The 20,649-nt window shown below is 33.3% G+C and overlaps 2 protein-coding genes across 2 annotated transcripts; one reads left to right on the top strand and one right to left on the bottom strand.

Annotated features, from left to right (window-relative positions):
• Nucleotides 1-804: 804 nt before the first annotated feature.
• LOC131802674 (uncharacterized) lies at nucleotides 805-1,475 on the bottom strand. Its single transcript, XM_059123075.1, has 2 exons — nucleotides 1,094-1,475; nucleotides 805-938 (listed from the first exon to the last, which is right to left on the bottom strand). The coding sequence occupies exons 1-2, from the start codon at nucleotides 1,473-1,475 to the stop codon at nucleotides 805-807; spliced, it is 516 nt and encodes a 171-aa protein (XP_058979058.1).
• Nucleotides 1,476-5,886: 4,411 nt separating this feature from the next.
• LOC101894180 (uncharacterized) lies at nucleotides 5,887-13,654 on the top strand. The gene is made up of 2 exons (XM_020039069.2): nucleotides 5,887-5,910; nucleotides 11,768-13,654. Exons 1-2 carry the CDS (start codon nucleotides 5,887-5,889, stop codon nucleotides 13,652-13,654), a joined length of 1,911 nt encoding a protein of 636 aa, XP_019894628.2.
• The last annotated feature ends 6,995 nt before the right edge of the window (nucleotides 13,655-20,649 follow it).

The raw sequence follows: 20,649 nt of genomic DNA, 5'->3' as shown, positions 1-20,649 counted from the left end.
ATTTTTTTTATTATTATTATTTTTTAATTATAAAATTAATAAATTTTATATATTTTTTTCTGTTTGGACCCACTGTGGTTTACTTTTTTTTTTCTTTTTAATTTTTCCACTGGTCTCTCATTCGTATATTGTTGCTTTATCACTATTGCTTTCCACTGATCACTGTTCTGTATTCGTATGCATGTGTGTGTGTTTTGCCAGGGTCTACTGTTTTGTTGAAACACTTATTTTTTGTTCTTTTTTTTTTTTTTTTTTCACTTTGTTTTTTGTTATAACACTTTTGTTGAATGTATTTTCATTTTTTGATTTATTGTTCACTCACTGTTTGCTTTGGTTTCTTTTTGTTGTTCAATTTTTATTGTTCACTTATGAGTACCGTTCACTTATGAGTCAGTTCACTTATTATGAAATTTTTATATTGTATTTTAATTTCACTTCACTTGCACTTTTTTTAATTTATTTATTAAAAAACACAATCTGGCTCGTCAAGGACCAAATGTTTTTAACTTTACCTTTGACCTTTTTTCCTTTTTTTTTGTATAATTTATTAGATATTTAATTTGTAATTGTATTTCATGTGTTGTTTTATTGTAATTCAAATCTTTGTTGTTTGTGTGTATGTACAAATGTTTGATTCGTTTAATGTATAATTTTGTTTGTTATAACTTAATTTGTTTAATTTAGAATTTGTTTTCTGTTAATTGTGTACAATGTTGTAATTCAATTTTTTTGGTGTTTGTACAATGTTAATGTTGTTCTTTATAATGTAATGCTGTGTAATGTAATTTTAAATTTAATTTTTAACTAGTTTGCTTCACGATTCGATTTGATGATTTTCGCGGGCACTTGTCGATTCACGGGGCACTCGATTTGTATGTTGTCGCTCTCAAGATGTTTGACGAACTGTCCGGGAATATTCTGGCTTTGGGCTGCCAGAGCTGTTGAATATTCCAGGATTTATTGGAAAGTGCTTGGCTAGCGGCAGCACGTATGCATGTATTTGTTAATATGCACCAATGTACATATTGTGTACCGCTAGCCGAAAAATTTAAAATTCAAACGCACAGTAGCGACCAAAAGTATGGTCACTGACCATACAGACTCCTTTTATTGTCGTACCTTTTACGTAATGCTTCCAAAGCCCCTTCATATGCTGAACTGGTTAACGGCATGTTTCGAATAATCTGCAGTGCATCCCCCTTAAAAGCTGACCGTAGACGAAACAGCTTCTCTTGATCTGAGGCATTTTTATCTTCGTGCACTAATGTGCGAAATAATTCATAAAACGAGTTCCAATCTTCACGACGTCCACTAAACTCTGGAATTTTTATTTTTTCGACCATTACGGATTTTCTTTCTGCCGCTTCTAAAGATGTCAACCATTCTGTTATTTGCATCTGAGCTTTGTTGAAATCTTCTCCGGACTGCTCCCACTGATCTTCCGTAAAATCATTTCCGGCACCTTCTCTCGCCATTTCTGATCGAATGTCGAGCAGTCTGTTCATCTGGACTTCCAGTCTCTCAAGCAGTTTTGTTAAATATAACTTGTCTTTTTTGGTTTCGACCAGCTTTATCATAGAAATATGGTATTACTGCGATATTTCCTACCTCGCGCCGTCTGCAACATAGCATCTAACACTTTGAAGATGGCGTATTGTTGAGAGTACATTTCTTGGCAACTAGGCATTTTGATAAGTCCTTTTAAAAATGTTGTTGTAGTTGATCGATGTTTAATTTTTTTTTTTTTTGTAGATTTGTTTTTTTTTTTTTTGTTTGCGATTGTTGATCAATGTTGTTGTTGAGTTTTGTAGATTGTTATATTGTGGTTGGTGAGTTGTTTAACTGCTGTTACCACACTTGATGTTGTTAAAGTTGTTTGTTCCTAATGTTAAATAGTTTTTGATTGTTGTTGATTCGATTTTAGATGTTTGCTAGTTCCTTGACTTTCGCTAAAGTGAGCGCTCGATGGACCAAATATTTGAGAGGAGAATGAAAATGCTCGTATGATGCTTGATTCGACACCGAATTTATTTTTTCATAATTCCATCTTAAGTGCTAGCTTACAAAATAATTCTTAACCTTACACACTATCTAGCAACCCTTACTTTCTATTCAAGAATACATATGAATTGGTGACAGACCAACGCGACTCATCTTGCGTACATTGTCTTGCCTGCATATCTCTTGTGGGGGTCATAAAATCTTTATTACATGCTCGTTATCTTATGCAGCAGGCAAACACAGCGTTGGGTAGATTATAATTTACAAAAACTATTAAAGATAGTCGTACGTAAATAGTTCAATACAAAATTATCACTAAACTGAAGAGTAAATTCTGTTGATAAGAATGTAAGTACTTAGCATAAGTAAACTAAAAACTAAATAATATTTAGATAAGCGTGTGAAACACCAATCCCATTTCCACACACATGTTTGAGTCTTTCAAACATTCCAATTCCGTTACTCATTCCAAATTTCATTAAAAGTGGAGATACATATCGTGTTTGGTATATCAAATGCTTGAAATCGGCCGAAAATATATATGGGAGCTATATCCAAATTTGAACCTATTTCAATAGTACCACGTACCAAAAATTTGGAGACTGTATCTGTAGTCGATCAATAGATATGTGCATATACAAAATATTCTTTTGGAGGTACCTCCGATTCTGATGCTATATATCCAGTTCCAAGTGGAATTTCAAACATTTATATAGCCCATGTTACTTTCAGGCGATGTTGTAGTATACATAGAAATTTTTGAGAAAATCTGTTCAGCGGTTTTCGAGTCCATAAATTACAAACAAACAAACATTTTCCTCTTTTATAGATATAGAAGAAAGATTATCACTCAAGTTTGGTGTGACCGCGTTAAATTATGGCGACATCATCTATTCAGTTTCACTACCAGATAATTCGGTACTACTGATGTTTTCAGTTAATAGCTTATTATCTTCTGAAATGATATTGTTCGTATAGTTCCATTTATCCAATAAATACATAAAATCTATATATAACAATTTTGTCCGTTGTCATATTTAAAAAAAAGAAAAGCACTACAAATGTACTTTCGAAAATAGTAATTCAAAATAAAAAAATCATGCCAAATAAATCACTACCATTGTGTATTTCAAAAGTCAAAATGAAAATGTTAAAGTTTCACATTTTTACGCTATTTTTTTGGATTGTATCCTTTTCTGCCAAGAGACAATTCCAAATTTGTCTGAATCGTTAAAATCAGATAAACGGTTCTTGAGTTATAAGCGTAGTAACTAACACAACTTTCTTTTATATATATAGACTAGCTGGCCCGGTCCGCGTTGCCGGCCCGTACTTTTAGTCTTTAAAGCATAATAAATCACAGATCTGACTTATGTAGGCGGCACAATTTTGATTATAAGTAATGACTCCATTATAATTACTCCAATTTTGATCATAAGTAATGACTTGATTATGAGTAATGACTCCATGACTAAATATAAATTAATATTCATGGCAAAAATTATAATTACCGTCGGTTTTAGATATTTATATATAATTTGAGTGTTAAATACCTATATGATAAAGAACATCTATAATAGCCCCATGTCAAAATTCAGATCAATTTTTGATATTGTAAAAAGCATTCAAATGAGCTATAATTTAAAATTTGTATTTAAATCCCGTACTGCGTGGTATTCAGTTTTGTCCACCTCATACTTGAACGCAGAATGTTGGCAGAATAGCCAAAAAAAATTACTCTTATGCTCCGATTACCGTAAGATGGGCATTAATTATTTATCATTTAAATTGTGCGGTGGAGATCCAATAAAGTTACTTTATAATTTCGTATTTTTTTCATGTTTCTGCCACAATTTACGTTATATAGACGTACATCCCAAATCTACGTTCCCAACCAATATTCTCTCGGGGGTTACAAATTCAATGGATTACAAAATTTTCTTTTCTGACCACACATTGGTTGGGAAAGTGGACTTGGGGGTATACTAATGTGGGGACTATACTTAAATAAATTCCTATGAGGATAATTATCTGTAAGATGATTTTCTACCCCAAGGGTTTTTTACCCCAGGTAGCCTCAAGACTAAGATGCGTACTTTTCCGAAAAATAAAAATTTATAAGAAGAGGTTTTCTTCCCCCTTAGAAACAAAGATGTCAAATAAGGGCAAAAAAATGAAAAAAGTGGCCAAGACCCCGAAAATACCTTAAATCATATGATGGTGATACCAAAACGTGATAATTTTTTGCAAAGATGGTTTCTTCTTAAATTATCAACATAAGCTAAAATTAGTACGAAAAATATGGTTAAAATGTAGAATATACTTGAAATCGGGTTGTTCCGTTATCAGGGGTTATGACCCATATCATGATCTGCTAAAGCGATTAAAGGTATCTTGAATGTTTAGGAAGAATTTCTATTTTGCGTTCTTTATAGTCGGTATTTGACTGATTGCAGTCCCAATGTATTTTGCATTTTGTGTTCTCATTTGACAATTTATTGTCATATGAAAGGAGCAGGTCCACTTTTTTAAATTAACCCCATAACACTTCTTCGGTCATTTTTGTTTGTTTAAATGTGTTCGCATCTTCCAGCTGAAGCACGATGTAGGTCCTGGAGTAGAAAGCATTTAACATCGTATTACGCCCTCATTTCATTTTAAATATTATTCATTCAGAATTCAAACCAATAAAAACATGTACACTTCAATATAGAAAAAAGAAAACTAATCTTCAAATGGTTCGCTGATTTTTTGCGGCAAATTTTTAAGGTCCTTACATAGTTTGTCGGTAGAATGTACTATTATTTTGAAATTCGATTCCATTGAAAAATTGTCGATTTTTCCCGATTTTAGAATTTTCATATAAAGCGACAACGGATAAAATTGTTATTTATAGATTTTATGTATTTATTGGGTATTACGAATAAATACATAAAATCTATAAATAACAGTTTTATCCGTTATGGCTTTATACTACCCAAAAAAACCTACACATCATATTAGAATTAAAAAAAACACTACAAATGTACATTCGAAAATAGTAAGTCAAAATGGAAAAAATATGCAATATAAAACATTACTATTGTACATTTTAAAAGTCAAAATAAAAATGTTCAAATTTCACATTTTCACGCGATTTTTTTGGATTCTATTCTTTTCTGCCAAGAGGCAATTCCGAATTTGTCTAAATCGTTAAAATCAGACCGGCGGTCTTTATGTTATAAGAGTAGTAACTAACACAACTTTCTTTTACATATAGAGAGATAGATTTAAAAGTAGGCGAGTTCCTCAGCCCCTAAATAAGTACTTAGGGTTGGATGGAAAGCCAACAGTATCTCGTGTAATAATTATCAAACCGATATCTTCACTATTTTGGCAAATATAAAGATTTTAGATAAATCGTAATAGTGGGCGTAAAAGGAAGCGTGGTTAATATTTTTTTCTTTAAAAACCTAACTCGGGGTATGACGAACGTTTGTACAAAAAATTATGCAAATCGGTCCAGCCGTTTTCAACTGATTCCGTTACCAACAAACAGCAATTGATTTTTATATATATAGATATAGAAAAAAGTTGTCCTCTATAGAGAGTGTTTCGTCACCACACGTGGATCCTTTTACAGAATATAAATATAGAATTTTAAAGGTATCGAACAGAAAAAGTGGTTAAAATCGTAAGAAACCCGAACATCGAGAAGCACCGATATATGGGACAATAGGAAATCATGAACCTATGTAGTCAATTGTTTGCTACGGTGGTTGGTATATATTGTGAACATCAACAATGAAATGTTAAATACATCCGTTGAAAAATGTGGCTTAAATCTTCAAAATACTGAATACTTGTACCTCAAAGTATGGGGACTATTTGAAAACGTGGAACTATATGGACAATGTTCTGCCACAGGAGGTAAAATCTATAATGATCTCTAATTATCGAATATGAAACAATTTCATTAGAAAATGTGGCTTGAATGGACAATATACAAAATATCAGGTGGCACAGTTATGTGGGGGCTGTACGAAAACCTAGCTATTTTTCCAATATTTAGTCCTCGATATAACAAACCAATAATAAGTACTTGTACCAAAATTCATCCACTTCTGCCAACTCCTTCTATTTTTGGCCTTAAAAAGTACCAGTATATATCCTCAGGTTTTAACTAAATTTACTTCGACTCCTGTTATGATTATTCGAACGATTAATCCTCCATCGAGGCTGTTCCGAAGGAATGGGCCAGTGTTGTATTATTTCATACCGGACCTAAAAAAATATGATATAAATATATTGGTTTGGACTACATCGACTACCTCTTTCACTTTATATGAAATATGTGATAAACTGTTGAAATATGTGTGACTTACCAGATATAGTGAATCGAAGTATTCCAGTTTCTTCATCTAATACAGATAAAAATACTGGTATGGGCAAAATTTGGTTAAGCAAGTGGTAAAGAATCGCTGACTTGTTTCGCAAGTCATGACAGATAAAAGTTTTGAAAATTGTGACCCTTTGTGGGTTAGGTACCAGAAAGGGGTTCGCAGATGTATATCATCTTCACAACAGACCTTGTGTTACAAAAAATGTTTGTATGTGTGAAATTTGAAGAGAATTGGATGCTTATTTCGATCCGTTTGAGCATTTTGTTTTCCAAAATCTTAAACCCTACGTGGGGGAGGCACCAGAAGAAATACCATTTTGTAGGCAGCCGTGAATCCGGAGATAATCAGTGGTGCATGATGAGTCAGTTTGTTTCGGTTATGCTTGAGAGAATTTGGAGTAGTGAAACTCATGATTTGTTTACGATATTATCCGATACACTACGTAGTTGCTGTGATTCGAAGCCGGTCTCTGGTGTCAAGTCCTAAGGACTAGGGGAAGACACAATCTCACATAGTGTTTTTGTGTATTTTGTATTGAGGTTTTAAGTCAGTTACAAACATGGGTGGTATTTTCTACTACTAATTTTCTACAAAAAACTCCTGCTCGTTAAATATATGGTTCTTTTATCAGCATAATAAAACCGATGCGTTCTATTAGTGCTCATGAATTTCATATACATCTTTCGGAGAGGCACGCTTTGATATTTTTGCAATGTTTCATCCAACTCAAAAAAGATTTCACGGCACCAAATTTCGTTACCAATTGTGCTGCTGATTTTAAATTCTACGTTAGCTTCTATGGCTGAGGTTTGCAGAAACGAATTTTCTTGGTAAACTCCTTAATTTGGACTTTTAACCCATTATCTTCCCCACCTATTACTGCACGTTGCCTTGAATTGCTGCATTTACAGTATCACCCATTATTTGTTTGATGGCGCTTGGGCGCCACTGTGTTGTTTATTTTATTTATTAGCTTTTATTTATTTTTTTTATTGAATACAACTTATTATCACATATAATATTAACTTCTTAATAAATATTTTTTAAAGGATTTGAATATATTGACTGTGCAACAATAGATACTTTGTATGTGTGGTTAACTTATATATTTATGGATAAGATATTTTATCTGTTATAAATAATAGACCGGTATCTTCCAATAGTTGCTATTTTTAATTATTTTAATTTTATTTTGCCGCTGAAATAGCCGGAATCTGGCATTTCCGATTTTTACGGGGTATGTACTCACTCGAACAAGGTCGAGCATGTCCAATAACTCAGGACATTACATCATATGAGATGTTAATCAATTAAGGTTTATTAAAACTAGTGAGTTAAGATATCTTATTATAAATTTAACTAGAAATTCTGTTGCGCGTACTACAAGTAAAGTTAACCGGATTTATTATGTAAACAGGTTTTTAATCTTTTATATACAGATACATAATAAACCGTGGTACAATAATTCAAGGTAACCTAATTTCAAATAATAATTTTCTTGTCAAATTTAACTGCATAGAAAACAGTTGCCTAATTTATTTATATACAAACATCTGGAAAATGCGATTTTGTCAAAAGAATGATTAAAAAAAGTTGTAAACATACGATTGTCAAGGTTGGCTATTTAATTCTGCCATATAGCGAAATAAGATCCAATAAAATGGTCAAAAATGTTGTTATTTATTTTTCTTTCGACGCCTATATTAATTTGAAACTCGACAAACAGAATCTGTGCCGTATGACATTTGCTTAATGCATTTCCGGGTTAAGCTATTTATTTTAATAATGCACACAACAAGGGAATGCATGTCACATTGCAATGCATTAGGAAGGTCAAAAAAAATATTCGTTTTAAATGAATATATGTGGATTTGAAAATTGTTGCTACTTTTTAAAAAGTGTTTGTTTGGTATAGATTCGATTAAAATGAAGGGGTGTTGAAAGATAACAAGTAAAAAAGCAGTAAATTCGACCGGGCCGAACTTTGAATACCATCCACCATTTGAAAAATTTCAAAAAAATAAAATAAAATCCATTAAAAAATTCAGTTAAAATCTTTAAAATACCTAATATCGGAAGGTGCCGATATATGGGAGATATACGATATTGTGGACCTATATAGACAAATCTATGTCTGGGGGTAAAGTACTCATAAAGAACTTCTTTTGTAGATTTTCAGACAATTCCGTTGAAAAATGTGGCTAAAATCGACAAAATACCTAATATCGAAGAGTTACCGTTATATTGGGGCTATACGATATCGTGGGCTTATATAGATAATAGCTGAACCCGGTGCACTTCGCTACCCCTTTTGATTTTATATGCATTCACAATTTTATTTACGAATATATGTTGGTTAAAAAAAAAAAAAAACAAATTTAAAAATTAAAAAAAAAAATATTGCACTACTTTAATGCGTAAATAACCAAAACCATTAGAAAAGCAGTAACATGACATACATAAACGAAGGGTTTGTCCTTCGGATTTATTTATTTCATAGCAAATACCAAGCGTGCAGTAAACTGCAATATTTTGAAGTTGAGTGGCATTTCTATTGCAATTAGTGAATTTGAGATAGCAACATACTTCGCCGTAATAAGCGTATTTCAAATCAATTGTTGTGTTGGTTTTTAGTGTTAGCCTAAGGCGTTGTGGGTCATGGCTTCTTATTAAAATCCTATCCCAATCTGATCCGATTTAAATATAATTTCAAAAAAATTACTTTTACTCCAAACTCCGCCACACCTTTTATATTTCATTGAAATTGGTGCGTCAAATATGTGAAATCGGCCGATAATATATATATATATAATCTTAACTAATTTCCAATTAATTTGTCACATTTATTATTGTAACCAAATTCCGCCACACATTCAGAATTTCATTGGTATCGGTCATATATATCATGTTTGGTGCATAACATGTATGAAATCGGCCGAAATATATATGTCAGCTATATCCAAACCTCAACTGATTTCAATATAATTTGGCAATTTTTTCCGGTGCCAGATTTTGTCTCTCTCGCTTTGGGTGCATCAAATATGTGAAATCGGCTGAGTATATATATGGGAGCTATAATCAAATCTGAGCGTATTTGAATATAATTTGTCAAATTTATTTTTGTACCAAATTTAGGCACTCATGCCGAATTTCATTGGAATCGGAAATACGTATCGTGTTTTGTGCATCAAATATGTGAAATCGGCGGAAACTATATATGGGAGCTATATCCAAACCTGAACCGATTTTAATATAATTTGACTAATTTATTTTCTAATCAAAATCCAGTTACATATTCCAAATTTTTTTGGAATCGAACATACATATCGTGTATGGTGCATAAAATACATGAAATCGGTCGAAAATATATATGAGAGCTATATCCAAATCTGAATCGATTTTAATATAATTTGACAAATGTATATTGGTTTTAATTTCCGCTACACATTCCAAATTTCATAGAAATTAGAGATACATAGCGTGTTTGGTGCATCAAATGCTTGTAATCGGCCGAAAATATATATGGGAGCTATATCCAAATCTGAACCGATTTCAATATAATTTTAAAAATTTATTTTCGGATTAAATCCCGTCACGCATTCCAAATTTCATTGGAATCGAACATTCATATTGTGTTTGAGGCATCAAATGAACGAAATCTGTCGAAAATATATATGGGAGCTATATCCAAATCTGAACCGATTTCAATTTAATTTGACAAATTCATTTTGGCTCCCAATTCCGTTACTTATTTTAAATTTCATTACAATTGGAAACACATATCTTGTTTGGTTTACCAAATACATGAAATCGGCTGAAAATGTATATGGGAGCTATACCCAAATCTGAACCGATTTCAATATAATTTGACAAATTTATTTTCGGATTAAATCCCGTCACACATTCCAAATTTCATTGGAATCGAACATTCATATTGTGTTTGAGGTATCAAATGAACGAAATGGGTCGAAAATATATATGGGAGCTATATCCAAATCTGAACCGATTACAATATAATTTGGCAAACTTATTTTTGTTCCAAATTCCGTTACGTATTCCAAATTTGGAGACTGTATCTTCAACCAATCAATAGATATGTGCATATAAAATCTGAATTTTTGGGAGGTACCTCCGATTCTGCTGCTATATCTCCAGTTCCAAGTGGAAATTCAGAAATGTATATAGCCTATGTTACTTTCAGGCAATGTTGCAGTATATATGGAAATTTTCAGGAAAATCTATTCAGCGGTTTTGGAGTCTATAAATTACAAACAAACAAACATACAAACATTTTTCTCTTTTATAGATATAGATATCTTACAGGGGATAAAGTACTCACAAGGAACTATTTGTATGGAATTTCAGACAATACCATTGGAAAGTGTGGCAAAAATCATCAAAATACCGCTATATGGGGGATATACGATATCGTACCACTTATGGGGGCTATACGAAATCGTGGACCTATATAGACAATTCTCTTTCAGGGGGTAAAGTACCCAAAACAAACTCCTTGTGTGGAATTCAGACAATTCCGATGAAAAATGTGGCTAAAATCATCAAAATGCCGAATATCGGGGGGTACCGTGATATGGGGGATATACGATATCGTGGACCTATATGGACTATTCTCTTTCAGGGGATAAAGCACTCAGAAGGGACTCCTTGTGTGGAGTTTCAAACAATTCCGTTGAAAAATGTGGCTAAAATCATCAAAATACCGAATATCGGGGGGTACCGTTATATGGGGGCTATACGATATCGTGAACCGATATAGCCCGAACTTGACCTGCCTGCAGACAAAAGACAGATCTGTGCAAAATTTTAGCTTCCTATCTTAATTCGTTTTGACTGTAGCGTGATTACAACAGACGGACGGTCATGGCTAAATCGTCTTAGAATTTTACACTGATCAAGAATATATATACGTTGTTGGGTCTAAAATGATGAGTTACAAACGGAATGACGAACTTAATGTACCCTCCATACTATGTATGGTGGAGGGTATACAAACTCGTATTAATGTGTATTGAGACATAATTACAAAACTGAGCCTGTTGTTTGAATAGTGTGTAAAAAGATTGTGTATTTACAGTTTATGTAGTTCCCTGATTCGATTCTGGGTGTTTCAATTTTTGAGTAATAAATAAATCAATCTATTAGACCAACTGGAAACAATCAAAGTCAAAAGTGCTACTAATAAAGGGTTTTATTTGTGGCCAAAAGTCAGATGTTAAGCTAACTGCATTCTTTTAAAAGTAAGGCATTTTTTGTGTAAACTAGAATAATGCTTTGAGAAATAAACTATCTTTAATTTGGTTCAGTTTTATGTATTCTTATAAATGTAATAAACTAATTATTTTGCTTTTGATTATTTTTCTTAGGTTTCAAGAAATAGTGATGTTACTTATGTAGATAATAGCTTACAGCATCATAAAAAGCAATTGGATATTTTAAAGGAGGATCGTTTGTGCCATTTAAACAATCGAATATGTGGCAATGCAGAAATGCAACGCTTTGGGAAGCAACATCAAACGCAGTCGTTTGCTCCTATTTCCTTGCCTCCTTCGCCGCCCCCATCATCATACAACATTGCTGTACCGGCTATAACTGCCTGTGATCTTCCATCAGCATTGTTACCACATCCCGCAAAGTTTGCCATTCAACCAATGTGGTCAACTGCGGCCATGGCAGCTGCCCACATACAGGCAGCCTTTGCTGCTGTCTCTGTGGCAGTAAATAGTGATCCAAACAATAGCAGTGACATCAGTGGTAAACTGCCTAAGGTCGAGTCTGTTTTAGCAGAGGATTGTGCGTCATTGGTCCAAGGTTCTTCTCGTATAGGAGAGACAGATGTAATCTCGTGTGTCGATTCTGATTTGAAGCTCAGTGATGTTATCACAAACGCTGCAGCTTTATCGCCTACACATGTGCGCAACGTGATAAGCAATAGTCGATTGGTTGTACCACCACCGGCCCCTGCTTTATTGTTGGCTGACAATCCAACAATTCCCTTAACGACAGAAAATGAGCCTGGTATCGATGATGAAATAGATGGCGGTTCGGATGACATCAGGACTGAAGATTGTAAGGCTGCGTCTCAACAAAATTTAACCGTATTGACAAATGAAGCGAAGACTTACAATAGTGGTGGTACAGATGTGCCTTTGAATTTATCAAAACCCCGATCATCTTCGGGCTCTCAACAAATACAGCAACATCAACTTCAAGAGAGTGGAAGTCTTACCCCTGTTTCAATGGAAAATGTATCGAGCAATTGGCAATCCATGTCGAGCGAGGACACAAAACTTTTAATATGTCGCCTATGGAACATACCTCCAATAGAGGAAGTAGAATCTGCTTCGTCGATGGTGCCAGTGTCTCCCATTGTACCAGTATCCCCTATTGTCCCCATGGCTACAAGTGATAGTGATAATATATCTATGCCTCAGACAATGTCGAGTAGGGGAAGCAAACTAAAAACCTACCCATGTTCTACCAAAAAACCAGTTTTGGAGCAATTGAATGTACTGCAAAATGATCAGCATGAGGTAGAAAATCAGCATTCTATTTCCTTCATAGCCAAAGAGGGACGATCCACTACACGCGAAGGACACAGCTATGGCCATTCTTACCATAAGCCACATATCAAACGACCTATGAATGCATTCATGGTGTGGGCCAAGGACGAACGCCGTAAGATTCTAAAGGCTTGCCCCGATATGCACAACTCAAATATTTCCAAAATATTGGGTGCCCGTTGGAAGGCAATGTCTAATATTGACAAGCATCCATATTATGAGGAACAATCGCGTCTTTCTAAACTGCATATGGAGAAACACCCTGACTATCGGTACCGTCCAAGACCAAAGCGTACTTGTATAGTTGATGGAAAGAAAATGAGAATCTCGGAATACAAAACGCTTATGCGAACAAAACGAGCAGAGATGCGGGAAATATGGTACAGGGATGCTGCGCCTGGTGTAAGTGTAACACCCCCAGGCGATAGGAGATTTTGCCACATGACGCACTGTGACGACGATGATTTCCAAGCAACCCTGATGACCGCCGGGTGTAAACCAAAGGATATTGCAAAATTTGAGAAATCCTCCTCGGACATCGTTGGCGATTGTAGTTCAAACACTTTGGAATGCTCCAATCCCAATGATAATGACATCAATGCCGACCGTTACCAATCAAAATGTCTCAATCGTCCTGGGATCTCTCATGATGACAATAATTTAAACATGCATTCACGTGACGATGACTGAGTCGGTGGCGAGTTCAATGATCGCAAATCACAACAATTATACTTTATGGTCAAGGATAGGGGACTAGAAATTCAAAGCATGAAGATCTATATCTTAATCTTAAAAAGCAAATTTTATGGCGCTAAACCTAAAATAATGATAAATAAATTGAAAGAAATTACCAATACATTCAAATAAAAAAAGAAGTGTTTAATAGAAAAAATTTTATCGTATACTCTTAGCGCTAGCAGGTGGTGCTGAATTAGTAAATTTAATAATATTTTAAACCTACGAAAGGCAATATACTTGCAATGCGCTCGAGCGCACTACTGCTAGCATTCAGATGTCTATGTTCTTTTTCTGCGTTATAGAAAATCAATTGTTCTAAAATATGTGTTTATATACGCAGCTACGTTGCGAAAAAGTAGTAAAACGTACAGTCAAATTAAAACGAACACTTGAATAGAAGTAACTTGAATTTTTACTAGACAAATTTGGGCGTGAAAAAGTAGAAGGTGATATGTTGCTTTTAAAACCTCCTCACTTACCATATATTCCTTTTTCTAGTCTTATCATTAACTCATAAAAACAAAACTGATAACAACCAAAAAAGGAATGACAGTTTCAAGCGATCTTCGCCTTAACAAGGCAAAACTCAAAAATTCAGCCGAGCCTGGCTGTGGGATTTGAACCGCGGACCTCGGTGTGCAGCCAACTAGAAGTTGCCGTCTCTACGTTCAGAGCCATTAACCCGTCTTCCTAAAGCAGCACTAAAACAAGTGTATGCATTGGAAGCAATGTAGTTGTTGTGGACAAAAAATCCATCACTACAAAAACAAAACTTTGCTGTGAAAAAGATCTGCCAATAGAACTTGAGTCGAACCTGGAGAGTTTCTAGTGTATAATTCGCATATGCTAATTTGCAATAAGTTCGAAATATATACTACTTTCCAGAGAACGGCCCTTGTAAGCCATCATCCACACCAAATATGCCTGATGAGCCGCTTAACCAACGGCGAAACGCGTCGCATAGTGGTGAGTGTGTGATAGTGTCTATCTGGCTTTCCTTTTCACTGCAAATTTCAGATCATTAAGCTCGTCTCGAAAGAGGAAAACAAACACATAAATCATAAAACATATGATCTTCGCCTTAACAAGGCAAAACTCGAAAGATATTAATATTTTTAGAAAATTTTGAGAAATGGTTTTTTGTCGGCCTTTTTATTTGATTTATAAATAATAAGCTTTTTTCGAGCTTTAGGCTATTTTCGGATTTATTTTATTGATTACAATAAGATGCTCCCAATATTTCGCAATTATCAAATTGCATCTTCAGGGGCAATCTATTTTAGAAAACATAATTATTAATATCACAGCATTTTGTTAGGGGCATAATTATATTCAAAAAAAGAGATTTCTTACATTTACATAAAATAGTCAGATTTACTTAACAGCTAATGTAGTTTTTACTACCAATGTCTGGTGTTATTATTGCACAGATTATATCTATATATTGCACGATCTCTTCTTTGTCAAGTGTCGATAACAATAAGCTGCATTATCGGTATAACTTTTGTAATTGATCTTTTTGTTTGTTGGTATGTTATTTATATGCAGCATCGCCAATGTTAACCTACTGTTGTAGTTATTCTCCGTCTGTAATACTCGTATTTTGTCAAAGTTTGGTATGTGATTGTTAAGTTTACAGTGTTCTGCAAGTACTGTTTTTTGAATATTGTTTTGGTTCCTTAATTTAATGTCTGACTTATGTCCCGATACTCTAGTTTTTAATTTGTTTTTTTTTTTTTTGTTGCGGTACCTACATATATTTTTCCACATTTTTCGTCTTTTGTTCCATCACATTCAATGCTATATATTACATTGTGTCTCTCACTTAACGGAATTCTACTTTTGGTATTAGTAAATAAACTTTTTAGTGTATTGTTTGTCCGTGTTGCTACTTGCAGTTTATTCTTGTCATATAAATCGGAATTTTGGAATTTCTCAGATTATCCAGGAATATAAATCATTGATTTTTAATATATTTCAGATTTGTCCTTAGATTTCGGTATGTTATATTTATTTATTAATTTTTCAACTAATAATTTTTAACAGTATTTCTCGTATTTTGTTTTTATTAGTTTCGTGGAATTTATGGTCGCTAATATTCAATACTAGCTGGCCCAGTCCGCGTTGCCGGCCCGTAGTTTCAGTCTTCAATGATTGCTTTTTAAAGTATAATTATTTACAGATCTGGCTCATATTAGTGGACCTTGGAAGTAAAGTTATATGGGAACTATACCAAAATGTATACCTATGATGAAATTATTCTATATTTGTTAAAATTATTCTGTGTTTCAAATTTTTAGCCAAATCGATTGATTTTTTTTTAGAAATAGTTGAAATCAAGAGGTACTTTTATATGTGGTTCTCTTTTTCCTTAGAAACTAAGATGCTAAATAAGGCCAAATCAATTGAAAAATGTGTCCAAGACCCCGGAAATAGCTAAAATCAGGAAACACCTTCATATGAAGGCTATACCAAAACGTGGGCCTATATTGATTATTTTTTTTCAAGGATAGGTTTTCTTGCTAAGAACTCAAATCACTAAAATTTGCCGACATTACTATGAAAAATGTGGATAACATATAAAAAATACTTGAAATCGGGATATACCCTTAAGTGGGTGCTATACCAAAACGTTGACCGATACGATCCATATTTTGTACAAATAGTTCTACATACATCCCATAAGCCTGTATCGAATTTGAAAGCTCTACTTAAATGTTGCGAAATATAGAGCAACATATTTGAGGCCGTTTTGGTATGAATAAAGCTATATAATGGGTCATAAAATATTTGGCCTGGGAAAGTAAACCCCTGTAGGGATTTTGATCTACTCACCGAATACTATTCATTTAGAATTTACCGACCGCTATATTGGCTCCCTATTACGCATAGTCACCCGTTTACTGGTACCAGCGATTTAAAGTATATTTAAGGTTGTGGAAGAATTTCCAGGAGGATATAATTACTTTTCCTACTATAGTTCCAATTTGATCTACTATTTTGTTCAGTCCGCATATTGCAGTGACCCTTTATTTTCGAAAATTCATTGACATCCGCCCCAAAGAATTTTGCACTTTTATTCCTCATTAGACGGATTTTAACTGTATGAAAGAAGAAGGTTTAGGAGTTCGCGTCTTACAGCAGAAGCGCGATGTAGGTCCTGAGATGTTAATTCTTGTCAGAAAGATCAGTATTTAACATCGTATTGTGCTTTCAATATCTTTCATTAAGAATTAAAAAAATAACAAATTTTTACGTGATGTTTTTTTTGGATTTTATCCTTTTCTGCCAAGAGACCATTCCGAATTGGCTATCCTTTTAAAATTCGATTCCATTGAAAAATTTTTCTCGATTTTTCCGGATTGAAGAATATTTTCGAATTTTCTCTTTTCTATCGCAAATTTTGCGAAGTTTAGAGAGAACATATTTGAGGTCCTTTGTGTATGGTTTGGGCTATATAATGTACCTTAAAAAGTTCGACCTGGGAACCCTAAACCCTTTCAGGATTTTGATCTACTAACCGAATACTATTCACTTAGAAATAACTTGAAGGTTTCAGTAAAATTTTTCGGAGTATATCATTTATTTTCTTACTATATTTTCGATTCGATGTACCATTTTGTATAGTCCGCATAATGAATTCAAATGAAAGGATTAGGTCCATGTTTTGATATGACATATTTGTCGGTCATATTTTAGTTTGTTTGGAAAGATTACCATTTAACATCGTATTGTGCACTAATCTCATTCTTTTCCGTCATTCAGAATTAAAAAAAAATGTAATTAAACTTCAACAAAGCATGTCAAATTGAAAAAAAATTATGCAATATTTAAAATTATGAAAAATTAAAAAAAATATATATGCATCACAAAAAAATTATTGGCGTATTTTTTACGCTATATTTTGGATTTTATCCTTTTCAGGCCAAGATACCATTCCGAAGCCGTTCTTGAGTTAAGGCGTAGTAACCACCATTTATTTGTTCACATTGAAAAACATACATGATTCTTGAACTTGTTCGCGGATTTGTTACAGCAAATGTTTAAGATCCTTAAGAAGTTAGCCAATAGACTGGGTTATCATTCGATTCCATTGACAATTTTGTCTTGTTATTTTGTTATTTCTTACCGATTTTAAAATTGAAATTATTCTTTCACTTAGGTATGACCTCGTTAAATTATTTCAAAATCATCTGTTCAGTTCGCCACTACAAAATTAGGTACTAAAATTCAATGTAACCCAATTCTCAAAAAATCGCCAATAAAGTTAATCAAATTGAAAAAAAAAAAACGTTTGAACACGCTATTGTTTTTTTCAATGCATAAAGTCTATAAACAACAGTTTTGTCCGTTGTCGATTTATACTACCCGAAAAATACTATACAGCATATTAGGATTCAAAAATTCGAAAATAGTAAGTCAAAATGAAAAAAAAAATCATGCAAAATAAAACATTACTATTGACATTCCAAAAGTCAAAATGATTTTTGCTCTATTTTTTGGTTATTATTCTTTTCCGGCAAGAGACAATTCCGAATTTGTCTGAATCGTTAAAATCAGACCAGCGGTTCTTGAGTTATAAGCGTAGTAACTAACACAACTTTCTTTTATATATAGATTCTGTTTATAAGGTTTCTACCTGTGTTAAGAATCATTTGTTTTGGATGTTTCAAGTGGAAATTTAATATGCCGTTTTCCAAGTATACCTGTGGACCTGGGACTAGAAATAATGGAGGAAAGATGGAAGGAAATTAAGGAATACACCAATATGTCAAAGAGCTTATTTTTAAGTATTCTGAAGTTTTGTATTAAAGATAACCGATATTTTCAATATGAGGACAGAATATACAAACAAAAGAAAGGACTACCAATGGGTTCACCCGCTTCTTCGATTGTAGCTGATATAGTGATGGAGAAACTACTTGACACCTGCATGGAAAAACTTAAGACGAAACCTGTGATATTGGCAAAGAATGTAGACGATTTATTTATGATTGTTGGGGAAAATGTAAATGTAAATGTAACAAGAAACATTGACGACTTTCAATAATTTCAACAAAAATATTAAATTTACCATTGAAAAGGAGAATAATGGTTTCATCCCATACCTGGACACACTCGCAATGAGAGAGGACAATAAAATAGAAATGAATTAAATTTCCACTCGAAACATCCAAAACAAATGATTATTAACACAGGTAGAAACCTTATAAACAGAATATTGAATATTAGCGACCATAAATTCCACGAAACTAATAAAAACAAAATACGAGAAATACTGTCCAAAATTATTAAATGAAAAATTAATAAATAAATATAACATACCGAAATCTAAGGACAAATCTGAAAAATATTAGAAATCAATGATTTAGATTCCTGCATTATCTCAGACATTCCAAAATTCCGATTTATATGACAAGGATGAACTGCAAATAGCAACACGGACAAACAATACACTAAGAAGTTTATTTATAATACCAAAAGTAGAATTCCGTTAACTGAGAGACACAATGTAATATATCGCATTGAATGTGATGGAACAAAAGACGAAAAATGTGGAAAAATATATATAGGTACCACAAAAAACAAATTAAAAACTAGAGCATCTGGACATAAGTCAGACATTAAATTAAGGAACCAAAACAATATTCAAACCAGTAAAGAAAGTCTTAAATTTGGGCGGGACCGACTTTATGATACCCTACACCACTTTGCTAATTTAGTAGAGCTCCGAACAACAATTAAAAGTTTTTATGGGAGAAATCAATCATACACGCTATGATAATAATTATAATTTAAAGTTCAAAGGACTAAATATGCCGAAGCATTTGTATCTTTTAAATTCGGACTTGTATTGCCCATTTGGTGCATAATTAATTTATAATCGGATAAAGATATTTATGGGAGTTATATCCAAATCTGAACCGATCTCGATAAAATTTAACCAATGTATTTCTGAGCTGTATTGCCTATATTTCCCCAAATATTGTTGTTACGGCTGCGGAGGACAAAAATAACAAATCGGATGAAATATATATATATGGCTATATCTGAACCGATTTCGATTAAATTTGGCATACTTATTTTCAGGCCTAATTTGATTGTATGTGCAAACTATTCGGGCTGATATTACACGTTTGGTGCACAATAAAAGGCACGAAGATATATGGGAGCTATATCTAAATTCTTACGGATTATCTCCAATTTCAATAGGGTTCGTCCTTGGGCCAAACAAATAATCTGTGCAAAATTTCATCTGGATAGGGCAATAAATGCGAACTGTACTTTGTTTACAAAATACATGGACAGACGGACGGACGGACATGCATAAATCGACTCAGAATGTGTTTCTATGCAGATCATCAAAAGGAACTATGGGTCTATCTCGTTTCCTTTTGCCTGTTACAAACAAATGCACAAAGACATAATATCCTGACCACCTTGTGGTGTAGGGTATAAAAACAGCACTTGCAGAACACTGTAAACCTAACAACCACATACCAAACTTTGACTAAATACGAGTATTACAGACGGAGAATAACTACAACAGAAGGTTAACATTGGAGATGCTGTATATAAATAACATACCAACAAACAAAAAGATCAATTAAAAAAGCGATGCCGATAATGCAGTTTATTGTTATCGACACTTGACAAAGAAGAGATCGTGCAATATGTAGAAATAATCAGTGCAATAATAACACCAGACAATGGTAGTAAAAACTAAATTAGCTGTTAAGTAAATCTAAATATATTATGTAAATCTCTTTTTTGGGAAATAATTACGCCCCTAACAAATATTATCTTCTATAGTTGTAAATACTTTTACACATACATGAACATTTTTTAAATAAAATATTGTAAACTCTATGAATGGAAAGCTAAGCATTCCTTGACGACTGAACAAAAAATGTATACCAATGAAGTAAATATAACAGAAAAACTTC

This window comes from Musca domestica, unplaced genomic scaffold (assembly GCF_030504385.1).
Source record: "Musca domestica strain aabys unplaced genomic scaffold, Musca_domestica.polishedcontigs.V.1.1 22, whole genome shotgun sequence".
Classification (NCBI taxonomy): Eukaryota; Metazoa; Arthropoda; class Insecta; order Diptera; family Muscidae; genus Musca; species Musca domestica.
Note: the sequence above shows the minus strand (reverse complement) of the source record. Positions and strands in the feature narration are given on the sequence as shown.